Here is a 24,597-nt window from a genome sequence, read left to right on the forward strand (position 1 = left end):
GTGCCCACAGCCCCCAGAGCACGTGGTGCTCCCCCTGCCCCCGGCCCAGCCCACTGGGGACACTAAGGCCTGACAGTGCTGACACTTGTCACCTTGTTGGGGACCCTTTCCCTGAGCCCTCTGGGGTGGCCCCGGCTCACATGTGGCACTAGATCCTTCAATGAGGGAGCCGACCGGTCCATTCAAGCAGCCTTTACCACACGCGGGGCAGCAGGAACAGGCAAAAGGAAGAGGAACACACAGCTCTGCGCTTGGCGTCTGGGCAGCTCCCTGCCTCCCCCCGTCTTCCACCGGAGGGGGCCTCCGCCCTGTGCAGATACTGGGCTTTCCTGGAGGAAAGGGCCCATGGCTGACAAAAGCTTCAAGATACTTCCCCTCCGTCGTCCGTCACCAGGTGGTGCTGAGCCAGTGTCAGTTTGAGGCCCGCTAGACGACCCCTTCCCTCCAGCACGTCTTGCTGCCATGTCACCTTGGTCATGTCACAAGGTCAGCTTGAGGTCTAACCATTCACAAATCCAATTCCTTTCCCCGCTGGCTTGGGGCCTAGCTCCTGTTTCTTGTCTGAAGCCTTACCTTTTCCTCTTGGTGAGGCCAGAAATGACCCCCTTTCCTTACAGGGGCATGGCCTCGTCCCATAGGCCTCCCCTGGGTGACCATGGCAATAGTGGTGACGATAGCACCTCTATAGGACTTACTGTGTGCTGTAAGACTTACTGTCTGCTATAGAACTTCTTGTATTCTGTTCCGAGAGCACTCTACATGTTTTAACTCACACAATCCTCACAACAACTCTGACAGGCGTGTACGACCACCTATTCCCATGTTACAGAAGGGAGGCCCAGAGAGGTTAGGTAAGTCATCCAGGGTCACTCAGCAAACACGAGATAGAATGGAATTCAAATTGAGGCAGTCTGGCTCCAAGGTCTGTCTTTATCCACTCCACCAAGCTGCCTCTACCAACAATGGGAGAGACAGTCTTGGGTCTGTTGTCCAGGCCACAGATTCATCATATCCTGGCCCATGAGCTCCCTGAGGGCAAGAGCCAACCGTTGGCTGCTCAGTGAAGACACAACTTGTTGACCAGGGAAACCGCAGATACCTCCGTTTGGCCTGCCTGTCACTTGATGTGGTCCTGGCGTGGGGTTAGACAAATAGCCTGGGGACAGGCGTCTAGGGGGTCGGCAGCTAGGTCAGAAGGGCAGAAAGGCACCACGGCCAAGTTCAACCGCCGCGGCCTGGATGGAAGCCACTGCTGGCTGCTGTCGTCCCTGCCCCCACACGCCCGGTCCTCCTGAGCACCCCGAAGAATCCAGGAGGTACTCAGGCACCTTTGTGTGACGGGACAAGCCCCTGCAGGTGAGAAACTGGGCTGGAGGTGGTTCCAGGGGGAGGTGTGCCAAGGAGCTGGCTGTCCTCCCAGGCATGAACTTTCGGCCCCTCTCCCCCTCCCAGCCGCCCAGCTCAGCCCTTGCCCAGCTGTTGTTTTCTGTCTGGGGCCGGGTTCCTTTCCTCCCATGCGCTGTGGTTTGGGGCCCGGCCAGTTAGAAATGATGAATATCGAACTGCTTGGGAGGAAAGCAGGCGCTGCGTGGGCCGGGCAGGCCCTCACCCTGAGGCCCCTCCACCTCCCTTGCTCGGCAGAGGCCAAACCCCGACCGACGCAGGCCCTGAAACGGCCTCCATCCTCGAGAGGGCGGAAACCATCCAGTGGGCTCCCAGGTCCAGCTCCTCTCTTCCCACCTGGAGCCCCCAGCAGTCAGCTCCAGAAGCTGCCATCCTCCAGATGGCCAACGGCGGGCCCGGCTGAGCCGCTGCCTGAGGTGGCCCGCGGGGCAGCCGCCTGGGTCCCCTGGGCAGAGGTCACTGCCTCGGAGCAGTCCTGGGGGCTGGCGCCTGGGGAGGAATGTGTCTGGCCGGTCTGGGGGCGTCGTGCCCAAATAACCCTCCATCTCCTCTCCCCCGTTCAACGTTCCTTCCCTCCCCACCTCAGTGGGGCGGTGTTTTCATAACAGGAAAATAAAATCAATAAGGCACTGCAGAAGAAGTCAGTGTGCTCCGAGCTGGCCTCCAATAGCTCCATTGTCTCGGGCCTCCGCCGGGCTCTGTGCTGGCAGCACTCACAGTTATTAATGGGAAGCAGGGCTGAAAGGGAGTTTTGAAAATCACAGAGACAAAGGAGCAGCACACCTGGAGTGAGACTTTCCAACACCACTGCCACCACACAATGGCTGGGGCCGGGGCTCCCCCGCCTTTAACGTCTCCCGCAACTTTTATGAAAGCAGAAAAGAAAAGGCTAGACACACACACACACACACACACACACACACGCTGGCCCTGAGAAGCTGAGATGGCTCCTAGCAGGCCACTCTGAATGGCTGGCAGGGGCAAAGCGGCCTGCAGAGCCCCTGCTCCCCCAGGACACAGGATGGCAATGAGTGGGTTTCCTGCCACCGGCCTGGGTCCCGTCCCTCGAGGGGCTCTGAGCAGCGTGACGGGGACCAGCTCGGCCGGAAGCCAGGCAGGAGCCTTGGCGACATTTTCATTTTGACGTTGCGGTTGGTAACACAGCCCTTTTTCTGCTGTCGTTCTTGGGGCTGTAGCTGCCTCTAGAAGAGGGGGAATGACCTGGAACTAACACCCCTGAGGCCCAGGTCCCCGAGGAGGGTCCCACGTTGGACCTGCTCCCACAGACCTGGTGTGCCTCCGTATCCTCAACTGCATTGCGGGTGAAAGAGTACTGATGTCACGGGGTTGTCTGAGGCTTGGAGGAGACAGTGGCGTGCACGTTCTCAGGACTAACACTGGTTAATAAGTAGCAGACTTATGACCATTTAGGACTGACTGCTGCTCAGTATCTTCTTGCAAACCCAAGTTACTGGTGCCCCCAGGGGACCTTGCCTGGTCTACAGTCACCTAGTTAGGGAACCTGTATTGCCAACCTGGACTTTCGTGGTTGTTTCACTGGTTAAATACCCTTCATCAGCATGGCAGAGGACACCGCGTGGCCTCAGCACCTGCTTGTCTTCTCATGCTAGTCACAGAGAGAGGCCTTATGGAATATAAAACTGCATGAACTTTAACTTCAATAGTTGCCTGGCGCAGCTCCAGGGGCGCCCATACTCTGGAGAAGGCAGTGGCCAGGGCATGGGCTGTGGAGCTGGCCCGGGGCTGTGGGGGAAGCAGGGCCTGTCTGCCCGACTCCTGCTCGCAGCGGACACCAGAGAGGTCTTACCTTGGTGGTGACGGCGGAGGCAGAGCTGGCCACGAGGCTGGTGATGGCCTCGCCGCTCCCGGTGGTGCAGGGTGCGGGGGCCGTGGCGGGCGTGGGCAGCCGGGAGGGCACCACGGGCAGCGGCAGAAGGCCGGGCCGGGCGCTGAGGCTGCTGGCTGTGCCGCCACCCGCCCCGGCGGTGGCGCTGCAGATGCTGGTGGTCCCATGCGTTCCGTTGGCACTCCACTCGCGGCGGTCCCAGCCCACCCGGTAATCTCTTTCGAAGCGGCTGTGGTGCCGGGACATCTCGGTGGGCTGCGGCTGCTCCTCACGGGGAAACAGAGGCCGGACCTGCTGACACAGAGTGGAGAGGAGGGAGGTTTAGACCAACGGCAGCCCTGCCAGGACGCGAGGAGGACAGCCAAGGCCGTCAGCATCCATTAAGCTCCTTCTCTGTGCGCAAACACGGGCTCTCAAATGTTAGCTCATTTCATATTCACAGCAAGCCCACAAAGCATGGCTCAAGAGCTCCATCGCAGATGAGGAATAAATGATATGTCCGGGATCACACGGCAAAAGTATCGTCAATGAGATTTGAATCCAGTCACGGTTTAAAATAACGCTTTCTGTTTGGTAGCATCACGTTGCCCCGGACGACGCAGATGTGTGCCTCCTAGTTACGACTTGGGATTTTATCCCTCCATCCCCACCGTGAGAACAAGATCCTGTGGGCCCCTCAGGCCACGTTTTCCTCGACCCTCTGATGGGGCGAGAGCAGCCACGTCTGTAGACTCACTTTGTGGTGAACGAGGCCCTTGACGTAGATCTCATTTGATCCTTGGAGAGGCCTGTGTGTTTACAGGGTCATCCCTACTTATGAAGCAGGGAGCTCATTAAAGAATAAGTGGTTCCTTCGAGGTCAGGGAATCTAGAAGGTGAGAAAGTAGCCTGGATCTCCAGCCTCCAGACTGTGGTTCAGTGGAATCTGGAGGTGTTAGGCCTCTGGGACTTGAGAGTTTTCTTTCATAACCTACGACTCTGTTGCTGGCACTAGAGTCCCCTGTGCTCCCTGGCCTCTGTGAACCAGACCACCTCCCACACAACTTTCCCAAATATTCGAAGAGAAGGCCCTCAGTGTTGTCATGGAGACCTAGACACACCAGATACTCCGAGGGCCTCCTGCATCATCGGGAATTGCATTTTGCTCAGCACGACAGGGACTTGCCTGGCTCCCTGCCAGCCACCCTCAGTCAGGAAGGATGTAAAGATACAGGAGAGGCTGTCTCAGTAGGAGAGACCTCAGCGAGGCAGCGGCAGAGGGGAGAACATAGGCAGTGCCGGGGCACCGACGGGCGGGTGAGGGTAGGGTCTGCCTCCACATCACATCCCTGGCCCTGCCCCCGGCTCAGGCACGGTGGATGTGGTTCTCTTGGACTCTTTTCCATTCTCCACCAACTTCCTGTCTGGGCTGTGAGCTCCTGGAGGTCAAGGATGGCTCCTGGCTCCCTTTCCCACCCTGCTAGTCCAGCTCAGCCTGGGTGGGGGACTTTGGAGTTATTGGCTAGTAAACAGAACACTTAAAAAATTTCTCTTAAGCCTGATCCTACTCTGGTCGTTGCACATCCAGACCTAGCTGCCTACTTCTAGTGCCACAGAGCCAGAGCCTGGGCCAACCCCAACCAGGTTGTGGCTGGCAGGGCCCTGGCAGCCACTGTGCCCTCCCTTGGCACTGTCCCCTCTGCTGGGCACACGACCTGCAGCCTGGGCTAAGCCTGCAGGCCCACCTGAAGCAGAACTGACCATAACATCTTAAGTTGGATGGTGGGCTCACTGTTTATTTCATCACTATGCTTCACAGCTCACACAATGCCACAAAAGTTGTTTTTTCATCTCTTCAATATTAACATCATAAAAATGGAAGTGGATCTCGCTTTGTCTACACTGGGCTCTGGTCACCTCCCCTCCCCCTGCTCACACGGCGACCTGCTCCTGTGTGCCTCTCGCTCCGGCCACTCCTCAGGAGTTCAGTCTCACCGAGGTCAAGAAGGACCTGCTTGTCCCATCCAATGGGATGTTTATGCCCAGGTCTTCCTTGAACTCCCCACTCCCCATCTGGCGTGGTCAATCTCTTTCTGGAAAGCTCCTCTCTGCGGTTTCTGTGACATCACGCTCTTTCACTTTCCCCCCTCGGTCTGCGTCGCAGGCTCCTCTTTCTCGCCTCACCCACCAGGGCCTCTATTTCCTCCTCTTTGCTCACCTACACGCTCTCCCTGGATGACCTCATTCAGCTCTCACCTCTTTACTGACGACTCCCAAGGCCACACTTCCAGCTCCCTCCGTCCCCTTGCACCACGCCCACCATCCTACTGCCTAAACATGGTACCTCCCTGAATCAACTCATGGTTCTTTTGCCCAAACACACATTCTCAGGAGTTCCCTCTCTCAGAGAAAGTGACCCACATGTCCCCACGTCCATCTCCATATTTCACAGCGGGGTCTTTGCATCCACTGCTCTAGCTGTTTCTCAAGTCTGCCCCGCTCTGTCTGCACATCGTTCCTAAACCCTGTCTCCCACACGGATTATCTCATTCAGTCTTCTGCCCCCGGCCTTGCCCTTCTTGTCCATCCTCCACCATCTGCCCTTATGGCTCTTTACAGAATGGGTCTGGTCACCATCCTTTCCTCTCCCACCTTAAATCCTATCCTTCAGAATACGATCCTGGCTCCTCAGTGTGGCCCAGAGGACACTTGAGCATCTGTGCTGGCTTACTTTTCTAGCATCGCTGTTTACTCTTCCCACCCCAGAGGCGATGCCTGGCCATTCCAAACGCTGTACAGTTTCTGAAGACATTGTGCCCTCTCTCAGATCGGTGACAAGCCCACTCTGCTCCTTTGCCAGAACTGGCTTCCCTCTGCCCCGGCTAAGTCCTGTGTGTCAGTTATGACCCAACTCAGGCACTGACTCTTCTCAGAGTTTGCATGGACCACCATGCCCACCCCAGGTCAGGTGAGAGGTCCTCCGCTGTCCCTCTGAACATTGGTACCCACCATCATCCCAGCATCCGTGGATGGCTGTTTGCTACCTTGACAGTAAACTCCAGGCTTATTGTCTCTGTGATCCCAGCACCCAGAGTGTCTGGCATAGAAGGGTGTTCACGAAACGTTTGCTGAATGAACAAACACATACTTATTCCTTCTTAGTTGCTCAATGTTGCAAGAAGGGACAAACACATTTGGGTGAAGGGACCTCAGACACAAAAACCTTGAGTCTTCCAGCTGGAAATTCTGGGCCTGCATCGGAGTTAGGAAATGTCCTACGTTGAGTGTCTAAAGATAGCTCTGAAAGGACAATCTATGTGTCCAGGGTCACCTGGACCCCAGAGCTTAGACTCTGGTCTCCTGAGATTCACCTGCCAAGGCAGGGCGCTTGCTAATCACCAGTGCCCTGGTGGCGACTGCTTCCCTAGGTTGGATCCTAAGTGGGGCAGAGATGATGATCCAAGTTCAAAACACCGTGTCCTCTTTCTGCCCAGCCAGGAAAACCCCTCTAGCCTCCCTCACAGTCAGGTTGGGATTGTGCATCTGAATTCAGGCAGACAGAATAAGTGGGGAGGGGCCCTTTAAAAACATCTTATATGATCCTGGGGTTCCCACCACTTGCCATGGCAACCTCAGAAGCCACATCTCCCAGCTGGTGCAGCGATCTGATGCAAGAGGGTTGCTCCCTCGGCATTGGACTTGGCACAACTGGGACATAAATCTTTATCGCGTTAAGGCACTGAGATTGGCAGTGTGTTACCTAAGTCTAGTCGAGCCTCACTGCTACACTAAATCAGCCCCTACGTTCCTACAAAACAAGACAACCTCACGTATCGTCAAGGAACCGTCTCCTTCCAGCTGGTGAGGACGGAGATGAGGAGAGCTGGCATTCAGGTGGCCAGCAACCCTGCGCCCCTGAGATGTGCCCGGAGGGGGAGGAGGGTGGTGGGATCAGGTCAAAGGGGCCTCTTTGGCCCCAGCGACTCCTCTGATGCCAATCAAACCTCTCAGCCCACTGCCTCGGGGGAGGGGGCCCGCTGGACCACACCTTGGCTGCCTCTCCCTCACAGCCCTGGTGCGTGGCAGCAAAGCCGGCCCAGCAGCTGCACCCCTGCTCGGCCCCATCCCGCAGCTCATCCCTTCCAGTCTCCTGAAAACGCCAGAGAGGAGCGGGAGACTCAGGCAGCTGGAGGCCACCCGATCTGGTCTTAGCCTCATTAAGTGTATTCAAAACAAAGGTCAACTATTTGCATGGCAGGTTTGGGTTCGACTTCGTTCCTCAATTTAATTTCGCCTTTCAAATGGAATGAAAAGAGTGTGCTGCCCGGCGTACCCCGGTGAGACGGCAGAGTGCCAGTGCCAGAGGTGGCCACGTCAGTATTTCCTGCTGGGCTGCAGCCCGTGTGCCCACATGTGCATCCCGGGTGGTGGAGGGTGAGGCAACAGGAAGTGCTCGCTGGGGCGGGAGGAGGCCCCCAGCACGAGGCATCTCAGACGAGACTGGTCAAGCAATTACAGACAAAACATGTAGAAACACTTCCTTGTCAAGGTGTGCACCTGGCAGGCGGCCTGTGAACTGGCAGAGCCTGGCTCGGGGCCCGGTATTGAGAGAGGAGGGAGTCTGGCTGCAGCCATTCCCGAGTGTGCGGGGCTGTTGATGAGGAAGCAGGGCTCGCACCCGGGTGGGGTTAGTGTGTGGCCAACACCTCTTAACTTACATGCACACGAGTGAAGAAAGAGCTCTAGGGTCTAGAAAATCCTGTATTCGTGGGTGGAGGCAGGTCAGGCCGAGGTCCAGGGGAGAGATGTCTTGGGGCAGGTTCTGGGTGAAACTGAAAAGTCTCCCAGATGTGGGAGTTTTGTGAGTGAGACTTGGCTCTGGCCTCTGGGATCGTGAGTGGCAAAGCTACTTCTCCACCATGAGTGCTTTCCTCTGCGTCATCCCAGGGATGCTGGGCTGGCAGAAATGAGGGGGAGGGGGACTGTTGCCCCAGCCTCCGGGGTAGGCAGAACCCATTTTTGCTTGCCGAAGCCTCACACCTGCCAGTTCCTAAAACGCATGCACCTCCACCATCTCACATGGTGGCCCCGTGTGCAGACCTACAGGTTTCCATTTCTCAGAGCCAGACCCAGATCCAGAGAGGCTGAGCCTGGGCCCGGCCCCTGGTTCCCCGTCTCTTCTCTCTGCGCATGCCCCTCCTCCCCTGGGGAGCGTGAGAGGAGCAGGGGCCCTGCTTACAGAATCACAGCAAAAGTGAGGCGTGGGGATGCTCCTGATGGGTCAGAGTGCTGCTGTGAATGTACAACCATGGGTCCTGCACCACCCCTCCCCCTCTCCCCACCCAGCCCCCACCTCCCTGTTCAGAGCCCCACAGGCTGGAGCCTCAACAGACACAGGCAGACCCCAAGTCTAAGGACAGGGTCCCCCCTGCACCCCAGAGCTACAGCAGGGCCACGCTGAGCAGCTCCGGGGAGAATCATGGCCGTCAAGCCCAACTACCCCAGAGCTGAGAGCATCCCTCAGAAGCGTTACAGAGGCAGCCCTGGCACACCCCATGGCATCCTCGTGACCTGTGAGGAAGGCCATCTTCCTTGTCCAGGGCTCCTTTCTGGAAGAGAGTGGAGGGTCTGTTCCTGCTGCCCCCTCTCCTGAGGGATGAAGGTGCTGGCTCCCGTGAGGACGCGCCTGCTCACAGGAAGGGTGTGTGCTCCCCGGTGGGGGGGGGGGGGGGGCCTCGTCCGGGACCTCCACACATGCGCTTCCCCCTTGGGTTCCCCTTCCATCCGGAGTGAATGGAAGTTGGAAGTCAGCTTCCCTGCCTGCTGGACGCTGGGGCCAAGTCCTCAATCTGGCTAGCACCTCTGAGCACCAGGCACGCAGGGATGCGGGAGGGACTGCTGTGTCCCCAGGCCCTTTTGGTTCCCTTGGAGGAGTCAGCTGGGCTGCTAATTGGGATGAAAACTAAATGAGAAAACTTCCCGAGCCCCTGCCTTCCAGCTCCTACCCCGAACCTCCAGCCACTGCCTATCCCTAGAACCCTCACCTCCCTGCCTCTCTCCTTCTCTCTGCTCCTGACACCCAGAGAGAAACTGTCCCCGGGGCCTCCACTCTGCACCCAACCTCCCCTGTTTTAGTTTTGCTGCAGCCACTGAAAAGGGGTAATTCTGCCTGTCTGGAATTTGATCCAGAGTTTTAAGTGTTGCTTATTTTATTTTTATAGTTTCCGTGCTATGGTTAGGTTATCTCTACAATGATAGAAAAGTGAATGCCTCTACTTCAGAGTTGTGTAGGAAACAGTCTGGTACTACAGAGTCTACCCTATGTGTCCTTCCCCGCTGGGCAATATGGGTTCCACCCCAGTCAGTGCCTGGTTTAAGGTCCAGTTCAGACTCTGGAAAACATGCTGGGAGCTGGACCTTTCCATGCTCAATGCTCCACTGAGACCCCCGGGGCCGGGCAGGCCCCTGGTGTTTGGTACCTCTCTGGCCCTGCGCACAGGCTGGCCATTGAGCTGTTGGGTTCCAAGGCCTTTCTGCAGAGGCGCCCACACTGCTTGTTCTGTTTGGGGAATCCCTACCTAACGAGCTGCCCGAGTCCAGGTGCTGGGCCTGGCCCCTCTGCTCCTCAGTGATCACTCCAGGACTTGACCTGGGGCCCCTGGGCCGTGGGAACAGAGCTGGGTAGAGGGTGAAGAGGGTTGAGTTTGAAGCCCGGCACCGCCCCTTACTAGCCTCGGGCACTCGGGGATGCTGCAGGTTATTCATCTGGAAAGTGGGGATGGAGAGCTCTACCTGCCCCCAGGGCCACCGTGAGGACCAAACTGTAAATCCCGTGAGGCCTCTGCTCACGGGGAAGAGCCGATCACTGGGTAATGACCAGATCCAAGTGACAGGGGGGAAAAGGATAGGCCTGCAACTCCAAGGCCAACAGGAACCAGGCAGGTTTCCCGCGATGAGGACAGAAGAGGCTGTGAACTATGCAGCTGTGTGGATCTGGTGTCTCACAGACTCCCCGAGACCCCCTGTGGGTCTTGCAGATGGCTGGGACCTTGCAGGGTGCTCTGTCACCAGGGGTCACTGGGAGACAGCACACTGGGATGAAAGGAAGGTCATCCTCAGCTGAGCATCTGTGATCTAGGGAATCTCCTATCACAGACACCAGAGGCTGCCTTGACGGATGGGCTTCTGCCTGCAGCTCAGGGGCTCCATGACAGACCCAGGTCCAGGGCCTGAGGATGGCCTGGAGGAGGGGAACCAGTGGACACCAGGCTGAGCCCTGCTGCCGGGGCTGTGTCTCTGTAATTCAGTCTCATGTACATTTGCTGGATAACAGGTCAGCATCCTGTCTTACAGACTTGCCTCAACATGAATAATTCATGAATAAACAGTTAAGTAGTGTGAATGTCACAGTTCTTTCCTTTGTGTTGTCCATGTGGGGCTGGGGCCCGGGGGCCACTGTCCAGGAGCTCACGGCACTGGCCCCTGAGAATCCCGCGCTTGGGGACCTGCAAGCTATGCGCCCCCGAACTCGCTGCAGGACGGTGGCATCCTGTGTCCTGAGACATGCCCCGTATGCGCACGCTGTACCTGGGATCCCAGGTGACTAATGACCCTTCCCTCCTTCCTATCATTAAGGCACGCGGAGGAGTGGGCGCCGGCTGTGAGGGCCCGAGGGCATGATTAATCCACAGGCCGGTGGGGAGCCCGTGCTGCCTCCAGACAGGGGGCTGAGGAATGAGCCTGGCCCGGCCGGCCCCATCAGAAAATGTATGACCGCCTCGCCTGGGGGAGATGCACTGCCAAGCCTGTTGGAACAGTCTGCCCCCATTTTTCTTATTTGCATTTCCCTCTCTGCATTGTGTAGCCTTCCTTCTGGAGCAAAGTAATCAACAGCAGCCGGAACACCATCTTGGCAAATGCAGCACAAAGGAATTCTCCGGGTGCTTCTGGCGAAGCCGGCTTGGCCCTGACTTGGCACCGATGTCAGCAGGAGCTGGGGATGCCCCTCGGGAATGCCTCCCAGCTTCCCGGGGCTGCCTCGGCTCCCACCGACCCCTGTCCCCACCGAGGCCCCACTGACTTAGACGACTTGGTTCTGGCTGAGGCTGGCGGGGGTGCCGCTCCAGCCCCTCCTGCAGGGGGCCTCCTCTGACCAGCCCTCTCTTCTCCGAGCTCCAGAGGCAGGCCAATGAGCCAGCGATGGGCGGGCACGTTCCACATCCCACGTGAGTGCTGCCCCTAAGGACAGGACCCACCTCTGTTTCCTCCACGGAGCTGACTGGGCACCGGCTGGGCACCCGGGGATGGGACTCAGGAAATTCTCCCAGATCAAAGTGGCAATCCCTTCCCAGCCTGGAACACACGGTGAGGCGAGAGAGGTGCTCAGGGTGAAACATGCACGAAGGCCACCCCCTCAGGTCCAGCCCGAAAGCACAGCCTGCTTACAGATTTCCTCATCCGTCTTATCCAGTCCAGGCGGTGCTCCTGGCGGGGGGAGGTATTCCCCAGCGGGGGAGCTGGTGTTCGGCACCTCCTAGTGGATATAAAATGTGCAGGTCGTAGGGGCCACATGTACGTGCAGACTGGACCCAGGGCCCTGTTTCAAATCCTTGGGACCTGCTCAGAAGCCAAGGAAGCTCTGGAACATTCACAGGCTGAGGCCAGCCTCTCCCTGTTCTCAGCCAGAGGAGTGACCTAGATGTGGTTTTACCGTTAGTTCCTTTCCTTGAGCACCAAGGCCCCGGAGAACTGAACTCAGCCATGGCTGTCACATTTCACCCCTGCTCTGAAGGGGCCTTTCCCTTCCACCTTCCTTGTCCAGCCAGGAGGGACTACTGTCCTCCTGTGAATAGCCCCACTCCCATCACTGGGCACTCACTTAGCAGGCAAGTGTGAAGACTGCCCAGGCCAGGTGCCAGGCTGGGGTGGCTCATCCCAGCCTTGCTGTTTAGAGGCTGGCAGTTTCCACCAAGACCTGCTGCAGCTCCAGGGTCTGGACCCAACCAAGCAGCCTCTACCAGGCCCTCCAGGCTGGGGGGAGAGGGGAGTCAGGGATGCGACAGCTCAGATTAGAAACCGGGGCAGTGATGTCTGATCTCTGCTTCTGCTCCCCAGGGGGCATCAATCTCTGTAACAGAGGGCTTGAGGGTGTCATCTTTATCTTTCAAGGAAGACAGGGAACCTGCTTTCTCCACCTCCAGCTAAACCTGTGTGTATTTCCCAGGTCTTGGCTCATCCACAGATTTTGTGGGGCGGGGGGTGGGGGTGGGGGGACAAAACCCAGCAGACCCCAGACCAGCGAATGGACTGGCTCAGGGGAGGGCAGGGAGGGAGCCCCTGCACTAAAGGCCCAGCGATGGTCACGGCAACAACAGCATGGCCTTCCAGGGCCCCTGTGCTCACGCTTCACAAGGGTCTTCAAAAGCACCACATCATTTCTCACAACACCCTAATGGTGTAGGCAGGGATGTGTTGACATTGGCTTTTACAAATGGGGAAAGCAAAGAGGAGAGGCTGAAGATGAGGGCTTGGATAGCAGCCTAAGTGCCCCCTACCCAAGTGCAGTCTGTGGGTTTGCAGCGTTGGCACCAGCTGGGCGCTTGTTAGACTGAAGAATCCCAGGCCCCGCCTTGAATGCAGGTAGAGCCTGAGACACTCCAGCCTAAGATCCGCCCGTTAGCAGGACCAGAGTTGGCGCTAGGACCCAGGCACTCTGACGCTCCTACAGGGCTCACCCCTGCGCTGTGGTCCTCGGACAGCTCTGGGGGGCAGAGGTGTTTTGGAGAAAATCCACATCCCATAATTACAGGGCTTAATACATGACCTAAAAACACAAATGTTTAAAAATGCTTTTCTGATGATAGGTTTCCAGAAAAACGCCACTGGTTCCTTTTCTGGGCACAATTTCTCCCGCAAAAACAATCTCCCTGCCTTGGAAAGGTAGTATCCAGCACCCGTGTTAGAGGAACCATATTGAAAGAACAAGCCTCCCATTTCCATCCCCTCCTGTGTCCACCTTTGCTCTGAGACATTCCGGCTGTGGGTTTTGATGTAGTCTTTTTTTTTTTTCCCAAAAAGGCACACATGATTCAGAGCCTTTTCTCATGGGACTAATTGACTAGGCATTTGTGCTATTGCTACTGGTGTACGTCATTATAATGGTGATAATGGAGAATAAAAAAGATATTGGAAATGACAGCTGGCAGCATAACATCAGCAGAAACTGAGGGAAGGAGGGGGGCGTGTATGAACTAGGGGCTCGTAAACAACAGGATTGGTGAGGCGGCTATGGCGGTGGGTATCTTGATGGCCTAGAGGACAGTTATCCAGACTCATCAGGACGAGGAACCGTCTTTGCTCCTTCTGACCCTCTGTTCTTGGTGGCTCCACGGAGCACGGAGACCCTACAGTCTGGGGCCTGCTTTCCCACGGTTCTGCAAACACACGATTGCAGAGTCGGGAGCTAGACTTTGCAGTTCCGTGCCTTCTCTAAGCAGGCCTCCCGCTCTCTCGCAGGCTGCCTCTGGCATGCCTGATTATTCCGAATCTTGCAGAGGTGCCTAATTCAGCGAGATCTCTCTTCACAGCACATGGTGTTCATCAGTGACCCAAGCTGATGGATGAATCCTACCCAGTGCCTGGAGCCAGACCCAGCAGCAAGAGTTGCAAAGAAGAAAGACTAATACTTGCTCTCTATTTGGCTGCCAAAAATGCTCTTGCAATTTGCTTTCTTCTAGACAAGAGTCTATTCAAAAGTCTATTTGGAGACATTAGGAAACGGCCATCACATGGCCGGCAGATCATACTGCCTGTGACAGGATATTATCTTCCTTGGGAGAGACTCGACTGCTTTTTTATTTCACTGAGTAAGTAGCGTCCGGGCTGATGGCTGCAGAATCGCTCCAAGGGCTGAGGACATTAAAATCCCTGTCCAGAGCGAATGCAGAACCAGCAGCCCCTTCAGCAGCAGGATTTGTGGCACCTTCACCGGCGTTGGCGTGAGCACACTGCTCTCTCGTCTCCATCTCTGGGAGCTCCTGCTTATCCAGAACCCCTCCCTGGGAAATTAAGAGGTAGCCGGCTTCCTCTTTTGGGGCTCCACTTTCAAGAGTCAGGACTCTGCCCCCTTTTCCCTCCCCAGCACTCCCCAGGCATGCCCTTGATTAATACATGTTCTGCCCTTTCCTTATCGAGTTGTATCAAATTTACTGACCACCTCTTGCCCCGTTATGCCTGGCTCTGTGCCAGATCCTGAGAGCAGGCAAGGATGGGGCAGGGTTCCGGCTTTCAGGGAAAGTAGTGCTGGCAAGAGGAAAGCGCACAGGAAGGATGTAGAAAAGCACGAGCACTCTTGGGCTCAGGGGAGGGAGTGGCTGGTTCGGGCTGGAGCAGGCAGGGTGGGTCAGGGTGGCGCTGGAGCCCCCGGCTTCCTGGGGCTTCATTCATTTCAGAGAACAGACTAGGACAGTGTGAGGGTGGGCACGTGGGAGAGGAAATAAATGCCCAGGATGCAAGTCCCAGCTTTGCCCACCATGCCATGCATCCAGCCCGCCGAGCTCATCCCAGACGTGGGCAGTGACACCCTCTCCCCAACAGAGAGGGGTCCCTAAAAAGCCTCTGCTTTGGCTTTGAGAGCTGAGGTTTCCTCACTGGGGTTTCCTCCATGATCAGCAGGCCAGGTGAGGAGTGTTTTGGGCCACTTGGGAGAAACTTTTGTCCCCTGGTTCTGGACGCTGACCCTTTGTTTCAACCACTCTGCTGCTCACCTCTCTTCCAAGGGTCTGGCTTTTCTCAGACCTCAGAGCCTCCTCTACCTTCGTTTTGGGAGCTTCTGCCCTATCTTTTTAAAATTAATTAATTAATTAATTAATTTGGGGGGCTGTGTTGGGTCTGTTTTTGGGTGTGGGCTTTCTTTGGTTGCGGTGAGCGGGGGCTTCTCTTCATTGCCATGTGTGGGCTTCTCATTGTGGTGGCTTCTCTTGTCGCGGAGCACCTGGGCTTCAGTAGTTGTGGCACGTAGGCTCAGTACTTGTGGCTCGCAGGCTCTAGAGCGCAGGCTCAGTAGTTATGGCTCATGGGCTTAGTTGCTCCGAAGCATGTGGGATCTTCCTGGGCCAGGGATCGAACCCATGTCTCCTGCATTGGCAGGTGAATGCTTAACCACTGCACCACCAGGGAAGTCCCTGCTGCCCTATCTTGACTTGCTTCTGTATTTCACTGTCTTTATTCTATGTCTTTATTTTTTTAAATAAGTTTATTTATTTTATTTATTTATTGGCTGCGTTGGGTCTTTGCTGCTGCACACGGGTTTTCTCTAGTTGCTGAGAGCGGGTGCTATGCTTCATTGTGGTGTGCGGGTTCCTCACTGTAGTGGCTTCTCTTGTTGCGGAGCATGGGCTCTAGGCACGTGGGCTTCAATAGTTGCGGCACACAGGCTCAATAGTTATGGCGCACGGGCTTAGTTGCTCCGTGGCATGTGGGATCTTCCCAGAGCAGGGCTCGAACCCGTGTCCCCTGCACTGGCAGGTGGATTCTTAATCACTGCGCCACATAGGAAGTCCTGTATTTTTAATTTAATTAAAAAAACAAAAAACCCAAAAAAACCCTACCCAGACCAGAGGGCAGCCTGTTGCGAGGTTGTGTGTTTTATCACCACCCAAGCATGCAAACGAGGCAGCCTCTGTTGACAAGTTCACATCTCCAGTGCAGAGCTGGCTGTTTGAACAGCTTGTGTGCAGTAATTGAAACATAGATTTTTGTTGCCTTTCTGTTTATTTTTAGATTAACCAAGCAGGGACACTTGGCTTCTAGGCTGCCACTTCTGCCCCGTTGGGCAGCCTGGGACCGCTGGCCCCATGCCCACCAGCAGCGAGGACCACCACGTTCCCTCTGGGTTCCCCCTGCTCTGGGTTTGACCTTCACTGTGACCCTCAGGGCTCAAGGCAGGGAAGCTGATGAATGCAAGCTGCCTGCTGGCTATTCCCTAACCCTCAAGTCCCTGAAAACCGTATCCCCACAATGCTGGACTCTCACAGCCACTCTGTGGTCAGCTACCCCCTTGGACAACAGTGTTACCCGCGGCACAGAACATCAGGGCAGAGATGGAACTAGGATCCTGACCTGTCATTTCCTGGACAAGGGGGCTCCAACGAAGGAAAGGCCACAGGGCTCAGAGAAGATTCTCTCAGGGTTAGTTTTCTACTTGGGCCACTTAAAAAAATGACGTTTGCATCCACCTGGATAGGTGAGTTAGGCTATGATGATAAGCAGCCCCCAATCTCAGTTAACTACGATTGTGTGCTTTTCACTCATGCTAACCGCTCACCACTGGTCACTTGGGGCCCCTGCTCCAGGTTATCCTTCTTCAGGACCCAGGCTGAGTGAGTGCTCCTCACATGGGCTCTGCTGGCCATGGTTGCAGAGGGGAGGAGGGTTTAGGAATCACACACACTGGCTCTTTCTTCCTCTCTTCTTTCCTTCCCTCCTTTCTTTTTTTAAATATTTATTTATTTATTTAGGCCGTATCAGGTCTTAGTTGCGGCATGTGAACTCAGTTGCAGTATGCATGTGGGATCTAGGTCTCCGACCAGGGATCAAACCTGGGTCCCCTGCATTGGGAGTGCAGAAGCCCCCACACTGGCTCTTAAGCTGTCGGGACATGTGTCCTTCCTGCTCTCATGTCATTGGCCAAAGCAAGCCATGTGGCCACGTCTAATTTCAAGCAGGTGGAGGAAGGCAACCCTATCACGTGCCCAGAAGAAGAAATGGTTTTGAGGAAAAGACAGTGAGGGAAGGGTGTGTGTGTATGTGTGTGTGTGTGTGTGTGTGTGTGTGTATTTACAGAGTGCACGGGCTGGGCTAAGTTCTCCTCCTCTGAACCCTGCGGCATCCCCGAATCCCTCCATCTCTCACCATCAGCCACGTTTGCTTGACACGCTATGATTTTTGTCTTCCCATCCCATGAGGCTGGCAGCTCCCTGAGTGCAGAGCCTGCTTCCTCCTCTTCTCACTGTCCCAGGGCCCGCCCAAGGCTGGGCAGAACGGAGGGGCTCACTGATGTTTACTGGGGTGACCTGTCCCCAGGGCTGCAGTGTGAGCAAAAAGGCCAAGACGTGCAGGGGTCCTGAGCCCTCTTTCTTCTCCCAATGATGTATCTCCACCTCTGCATGGCTTGAGGCCTTACTCTGTGCCACCTCTTCCCAGAAGCCTTCCTGGACCATTCAGGTGGCAGGGATGGCTGTTCCAGACACCCAACCACCCCCCAGTCCCCCAGCCCTCGCACTCAGCACTGCTCTTCTTATTACAGATCCTGTGAAATGATAGTCGTGTAACGGGTTTATTAAACAGGCTGGACTCAGTGGGATATCAGCAGCAAACAGATTTCTTTTTCTCCCACTACTTCCCTTCAAATCCACCCTGTCAGACCCAAACAGCTTTTTTTTTGGGGGGGGGTCACTTTTGGGTGCTGCTTCTATTATTATTACTGTTGCTGCTGCTGCTTCTACTACTGAGAGCTGATGCTTACTGAGCATTTACTGTGTGCCTGGCATCGTACTGAAGGCTGTCCTCGCATCAGCCCTTTTAATCCTCAGGACAAACCTGTGAGGGGGGTACTTATAATATTCAACTGAAGCAAGGAGAGATTCAAGTAGCCTATGTGGTCATACACCTAGTCATTGGCAAGGTCAACTCTAAAGACAATCTCATCCTCAGCTTCTCCTTAGCCAAGTCCAATCTTTTATTGGAACTTTGATCTCATAGCCAAGTTCAAAGTTTCCCCCCTCGGCCCAGCCCCCACTGATCCCAGCTGGGAATCCTGTAAGGGGCGTGGGGTGGGATGTGACACTCTCCAGGTGCCGTCTCCTTGTCACTCACTAACTGCTTCTGGCTTCCCAAGAGCGCCCAGGAGGGAGGCTGAGAGGACAAAGGCAAGGTGTGATCAGAACACCGCAAGCCTGCAGAGGTGGCCTCTGGGTGGCAGAGACGCATGGGCACTGTCGTGTGTTCTTCTGCCAGAGCTGCCTGGGTGGTCTGGCTGTGTTCAGGGTTCTCCCTGAAGAGCTCTGATAGCTCACTCCCTGCTGGGCTGTCCTCCTGGGTGGGATCTCCCAAGATGGCTCAAATCTGACTCCCCTGTGCATCGTCCACTCTGGAAACATGACCGTGATGTTACCTTGACTGGCCAACTCTGGTCTTGCATTGTCAGGCACAGTGCTGGTGTCTGGCCACAGCCTCCCAAATACTCCAGTCTCAGGGCGGCACCTGGTCCCATAGAGGAAAAGCTTGGGTTGATGGCTGGTGGAGGCACGTCCCCAGGAGGGAAGGGAAGAGCCTCAGCACTCCTTCATCCCTAGGATAACACTCTTCTCAGGAAGGATATTCCCTGTAGTCATTGCAAAGCTTTTCTACCTTCTGGGCTGGGGGAGGTAGGAAGGAGTCCTGGGGCTACCTAGCTCCCCTTTTAATTGGGGGTCCTGAACATATTTCAGGCTCAGCCTCAAGCCTCATCTGAGACTCCAAGAGAAGAGGAACAGGCAGATCTAACATCCTGAAATAGCCAATTCAGTCCTTCTCTAGCTCAGTTCTTGTCTCCAAAAGGAAGCCTTCCTGATGATGCCAGGTTACTCTGCTGCCCTACTTTGGCCCCACTTCCTTCCAGGCCTTGTTCTGCAGGGTCCCATGTACCTGGTCACATACTAAACTCTGAAGACTTAGTGGTCAGCCACTCCCCATCAGCTGCCTGGGTGGAAACCCTGCTTACACCCAGCAGTCAAATCCTTTGTCCCTAGTCACATCTGCGCAGACCCCAGCTGCATGGGGCTCCGTGCCAGGGTCTACTGAGGGCAAAGGAGTGGGCATCCTGAGGACAAATGGGGATGACAGGATCAGGGCCACTGAACGGGGGCTGCAGAGCTGAGCTGTCTGCGGGCCAGGTCTCCGCTGCAGCGGCCCCTGGGGAGGGAGTGAGACGACCATCTGTTCCCGGCTCCGCCCAGCCCAGTCTGCAGGCACAAGCAGTTCATTTACAGAGGGCTGGCCTGCAGCAGCACCCAGAGCAGGGCTGACACCCCTCTGTCTGGGGTTCAACAAAGAATGCTACAGAGGTCTGGGCTTGGATGGGGAGGAAGCGGGGGAGTCCCTGCCTGAGGCTGGGAGGACTCTGGTGTCAGATACCAGCCTGGCACCATCCGGATGGACTTCTGTGGCTAGAATAAAAGCAGCTCAGTATTGCTCAAGACAGAGAAAAGAACTGACTTGGCACACACTCCCTGGCAACCCAGAAAATGACCTGCCCCTAGGAGCAGCCCGCTCACCCCGCAGCCTCCAGGGCTGCCCACCCATGGGACGTGCCTGGTGACTCTCACCGTGAAGCAGAGACACAGATGCCAGCACCCCCTGGGCCTGCATGGGCATCACTCTCTACACCCCTGAGCCTTTGCTGGCATCAGCCTCCTGATCTGGGGACCCCTCTCTGCTGTGCTGACCCTCCTCACCCAGCTGCAAGGAAACAGCGGGGAGCAGAGGCGAGGAGCATTTACTGAGCGCCTGCAGCATGCCTGTCCCTCTGCAAGCCCCTTTAACGCTTCATAGCACTGCCCCTGTTTTACAGAGGGGCAGCCAGCTCTGAGATCAGGTGGCTGGCTCCGGGCCACAGACGCATGAAGTGGTGGTTCCAGGAGGAAAGCTCTTGTATTTGGCTTTGAGGCTGGTGCCCTTTCCACATTCCCTCTGGGTCTCACTTCTGGACTCAAGCTCCCTGCCAACCTGGCCCTGCAGATCCTCTGCCTCAACCTCACAATGCTTCTTAGATGTCCAGCCACCTTGACTGATGGCTGTGAGTTACCTCCTGACCCCACCATTTCTCCCCATGTGCATCCTGGCCACCCTGGTCTGAGCCGCCATCTCCCCTGGATTTCTGCCAGAGCCTCCTAGCTCAGCTGCCTCCTCCCTCTCCTGCCCTCACTCAGCGTATTCTCCACACAGCAGCCTGAGTGATCCTGATAAAACCCAAGTCAGAACATCTTTCTCTTCTGCTCCAGTCCCTGCAATGGCCTACACATCACCCTGAGAAAAAGCTAAACCCTCACAAGGTCTGTGAAGCCTGGGACCCACTTCCCTCTCTTACCTTATCCGGCTCCCTGCCCAGCCCCCTCCACCTCCCCAACAACTCTGCTCTAGCACACTGGCCTCCCTGCTGCTCTTCCAGCACCTTAGGTCCCTCCTACCCCAGGATCTTGGCACATGCTGCTCCCTCCACCTGCCCCATTCTTTCCCAGTTAGCTCCAGGGCTAGGGCTCTGCTTTCCTTCAGGTCTCTTCTTAAATGTTACCTTCTCAGTGAGACTTTCTCTAATCATCTTATTCTAAAATGCCAAGCTCTTTTCCTATTTTATTTTTTAATAGCTCTTATTGCCTTCTTTTAGACTACATAATTTACTTATATGTCTCTGTCTCCTCCACACTGGAATGTAAGTTCATAAAGGCAGTGCTTACAAATATTGACTTATTTAATCCACATAACAATGAGCTGTTACCGTAGCTATCTCCATTTTCCAGGCGAGGAAGTGGGGGCACAGACAGGCCAAGCAACTTGCCCAAAGTCACCCAGCTAGGAAGCGGCAGAGCCGGAATTCACACCCAGGCTGTGCGGCTCTCAGCCACCACAGCCAGTCCTATGCACTGCGGGATCACAGCTTAGACAGTGCCTGGCCTCCTGCAGGTGCTCAGTAAAGAGTGAATGAATGAGCGAATTAGCGAATGCTGCAATTCCACGTCAGCGTGGCTCCCACAGGCAGAGAGATCCCGAATGGGGGACTCCTGCTGTCCCCTCCTGCGCTGCCCCACCCACCAGGCTGCCCACACCTCACGGGGGCTGTGTCGGTCAAGGTCAGCGAAGGGAATGAATCTGCCCCGATCTGAGAGCGGTTCCTTCTGCCCGTGGCCGCCAGGAAGGGACAGGTCAGGCCGTTTGGACAAATCCTCTTCCTCAGACCTGCGGTCAAGACTCACACGTCCCACGCCTCTCCCTTGTCCAGTGCCCTCCACAGGGCCCTGGAGAGCCTGCTGGGGGGTCTGGGGGTCACATCATGAAGGCAGGCAGGGTAGACGGGATGGGCTCCTCCCCCTGAGCATCCTATAGCAAGGCACCGGCTCCAGGAGCACTGGGAGGGAGCAGCCAGAGCTCCCCTGGGGGCAGGCACAGCCAATAAGCAATTCCTTCGAGGAAAATTACTCAGGCAGCCATTTATTAAAACACAACGGCTCCCGAAGAGGCCTTTCTGCAGTGGAAATACCAAACAGCTTTGAAGCGCCAGCCGTCCCCGAAACCCATGAAGCAGGCTTCTAGGCACTATCTGACTTTTAATCTGCCTGCTCTTTCCCCATCTAGAAGGTCTAATGAAATGCTACACTGCAAGGAAACAAGGAACTAAACAGCTTCAGAGGGGAGGGACACGTACTTAATTTCTCGCCTTGGTCTGCTATTTGCATAAACCTCAAGGGAATAACCAGTAGAGGAAAGAGAAGAAAAATAACAACATCTCCTCGTCTCCGGGGCCAGACTCTGTGCTGGGAGAGCCACAGCTTCTTACACTTAACTCTCACGGGCAGCCCGGGCAGGAACATCCTATTGTCTTCTCTCTGGCCGAGGCTGCTGGTACTCCTCATATCTGTGAACCCCTCTTTCTTGGGGTCCCGTCTTTCTGGGGGGTGGGACAACCCCCCAGTCCTGCATGATTCTAGCTGGGGCCGTGGGAGTGATTTGGGTCCCTCCAGCCCTACGTGGTTACGAGCGGGGCTGCCTTCTCCTCCCTCTTGTCCCCTGTCCTCGGCAGGGCAGGACGAGGAGCAGGTGTCAGAGACACACCGTCGAAGGAGCTCCTGTTGGGGTCATGGGGCAGAGCTCCCTCTTGGAGACCTGCCCCAACTGTGACTGAGAGAGAAAGAAGCTTCTACTGGACTAAGCCACTACAGTTTTGGGGTTGCTTGTTTCGGCAATCGGCCTGCCCTAATGCAATCTTAACTTTACAGGTGAGGAAACAGAGGCTCAGAGGGCTGAAAGTGACTTTCTCGGGGTCCCCAGGAGCCTGGATCTGGCCAAACAGAAGCTGTTAACCAGGAGTGTTAACTAGACCTGGTTCCTCCCCCAGGTGTCCCCAGTGAGAGGCCCAGGCAGCCACTCTGAGCGCATCTTCCAGGTTCAGCTCCCAATCCTGACTGAATCCCTGAGGATCCAGGCAGGAGACTGTCTCTGCGGGTTGGTCCTTACCCTGCCTCCATCCTGGGGAAAGAAGGCAGGAAGGAAACAGCCTGCACCCTGGCTTCCCAAGGACTGTTTTCTTCCAAATGCCCAGCCAGCCCTGCGCACAGCACGTGCTTTGTGGGAAAGGTCAACTCCAGAAAGTGAGACTCAGCAAATCTCCCAATAGCCAAATCCTGAGAGCGGGCCGCCCCATCAGAGTGGCAGGTGCTTTATGGAAACAGAAGCCAATCACGTTGGCAGGGGTGGGGCAGAAGGGGGGGCACCTCCCCTGCAGTTCTGGTTACAGCCTTAGGGCCCTGACATCTGCAGGAGCATCCCTGGTCCCTGGGTGTGCACACCTCCAGACAGGCAGCTCTACTGAGGCTGAACTATGTCCTCTAGATGCCTAGCGAATTTTCGTTCCTTAATGAACGTGTGCACAGAAAAAGATGCGATTGAAGGATGGAAAAAGGACTAACCGACCAGGGAAGAAATACGATTGTTGAATTCGGAGAAGCTATTTTAAACCAGAGATTAAAGGGATGGAAATTAAAACAGAGCAAGACAAAACACCGCCCAGCCCTGATTGCCTGACTGAGCCATTTAGGCTCCTTAGTGCTGCTTCCCAAGGCCACCAGCATGGTGACATTGTTGACAACACACGGCCCACACCCCAACCACTCCCAGGAGTGCTAATTACTTCCCAGGATTAATTCTTCAGTTTACAAGACAGTTTCTGCAGCCGTGCCAGAAACAAGAGCTTCTGGATGGAGGACACACCTACTATTTCCCGGGAGCTGGACTTTGGGCCAAAACCCACACATCCTTTTGCACGAGAAGAAGGCACTGGCTCTGCTGTTGTCCGCCAGGAGCACCAATTATGTGGATTTTTTGGCTTGGACTTTCTTAAAAAAACATGTTGTATAAGAAAAACTCAGATTTTTTTTCTATCCAGGTAGGGGAAAACCCAGTTCTTCCCTAGTGTGGGTCTTTATCCTGTGGGTCACCTGTACTCAAGTGTTCAAACACTTACTCTTACACTTCTGGTCACCAAATGAGTGGGGGTTTTTCCCCACCAAAAGCAAGTCTCCAACAGCAGCCGGTTGTCCTACAATTCAACTCAATTCTGACACTACTGGAGATAGCCTTAGGTCCCACATATCAAAGGCTCTGCCTTACAAGACTGACCTCCCACCCCCAGTGAACGATGCCAATTGCAAGTCCAGGTTGTCATCTGTGCTTCTCACTCACTGGCGATGGATGGAGTTTCGCATGACCTCCTCCTTGGGTTTGATTAATTTTCTAGAGCATCCCACAGAACTCAGGGAAACACTCACATACATTCACCAGTTTATTATGTGTAGGATATGATAAAGGCTATAGATGAATAGCCAGCTGAAGGGATACACAGGGCGAGGTCTGGGAGGGTCTGGAGGGCAGGAGCCTCTTTCCCCGTGGAGCTGGGGTGCATCCCCCTCATGGTGAGGATGTGTCTGCCCACCTGGAAGCTCCCCAAACCCTGAATGCCTGGGATTTTATGGAGGCTTCATCATGTAGCCATGGCCAATTATTAACTCCACCTTCAGCTCCTCTCCCTTCTCAAGAGAATGAGGCAGTGCTGAAAATTGCAAGCTTCTAATCCTGGCTTGGTCTTTCCAGTGACCAGCCCTCATCCAGGAGCCATCTGGGAGCCCACCCAGAGTTGCCCCTCTAGGAAAAAAAGACACTCCTATCACCCAGGAAATTACAAGGCTTTCAGGAGCCCTGTGTCAGGAACAGAGGTCAACGACCAGTATTAGCACAAGAGATGCTCCTAGTGTTCTTATCTCTTAGGAAATTACAAGGGTTTCAGGAGCTCTGTGCCAGGAACTGGAGGCAGAGACCAATATATGTTTTCTATTATCTCACACATGTTTTCACTTGCGAGGGGCTTGCATAAGGATGGTGAATGCACAGTGTCTGAGACCAGGAATCTGGGGAGAGTTGCTGCCTCAGACACCAGCATAACCCTGCATGACTGGCCAGCTCCTGTCTTACTGTCCCTCTAAAACAAAGGATGCACAGAGCTGCTGTCAGACTCACGGCCCACAAGCCAGCCCTGGCTGGTG

General features: G+C 55.4%; 1 protein-coding gene across 4 annotated transcripts in view; it reads right to left on the minus strand.

Annotated features, from left to right (window-relative positions):
* The window catches only part of KLHL29 (kelch like family member 29), a 310,874-nt gene that overhangs the window by 139,311 nt on the left and 146,966 nt on the right, over positions 1-24,597 (minus strand). For 3 of the 4 annotated variants that reach the window (XM_057741376.1, XM_057741377.1, XM_057741375.1), the window contains one exon: positions 3,233-3,562. In XM_057741376.1, the coding sequence (XP_057597359.1) occupies positions 3,233-3,517 (285 nt within the window). In that variant the 5' untranslated portion in view covers positions 3,518-3,562. Of the gene's footprint in view, positions 1-3,232; positions 3,563-24,597 lie in introns of those variants that run through there. The other variant, XM_057741378.1, reaches the window with a different exon arrangement.

The sequence above is a fragment of the Hippopotamus amphibius genome, chromosome 7, assembly GCF_030028045.1.
Source record: "Hippopotamus amphibius kiboko isolate mHipAmp2 chromosome 7, mHipAmp2.hap2, whole genome shotgun sequence".
NCBI classification, from domain to species: domain Eukaryota; kingdom Metazoa; phylum Chordata; class Mammalia; order Artiodactyla; family Hippopotamidae; genus Hippopotamus; species Hippopotamus amphibius.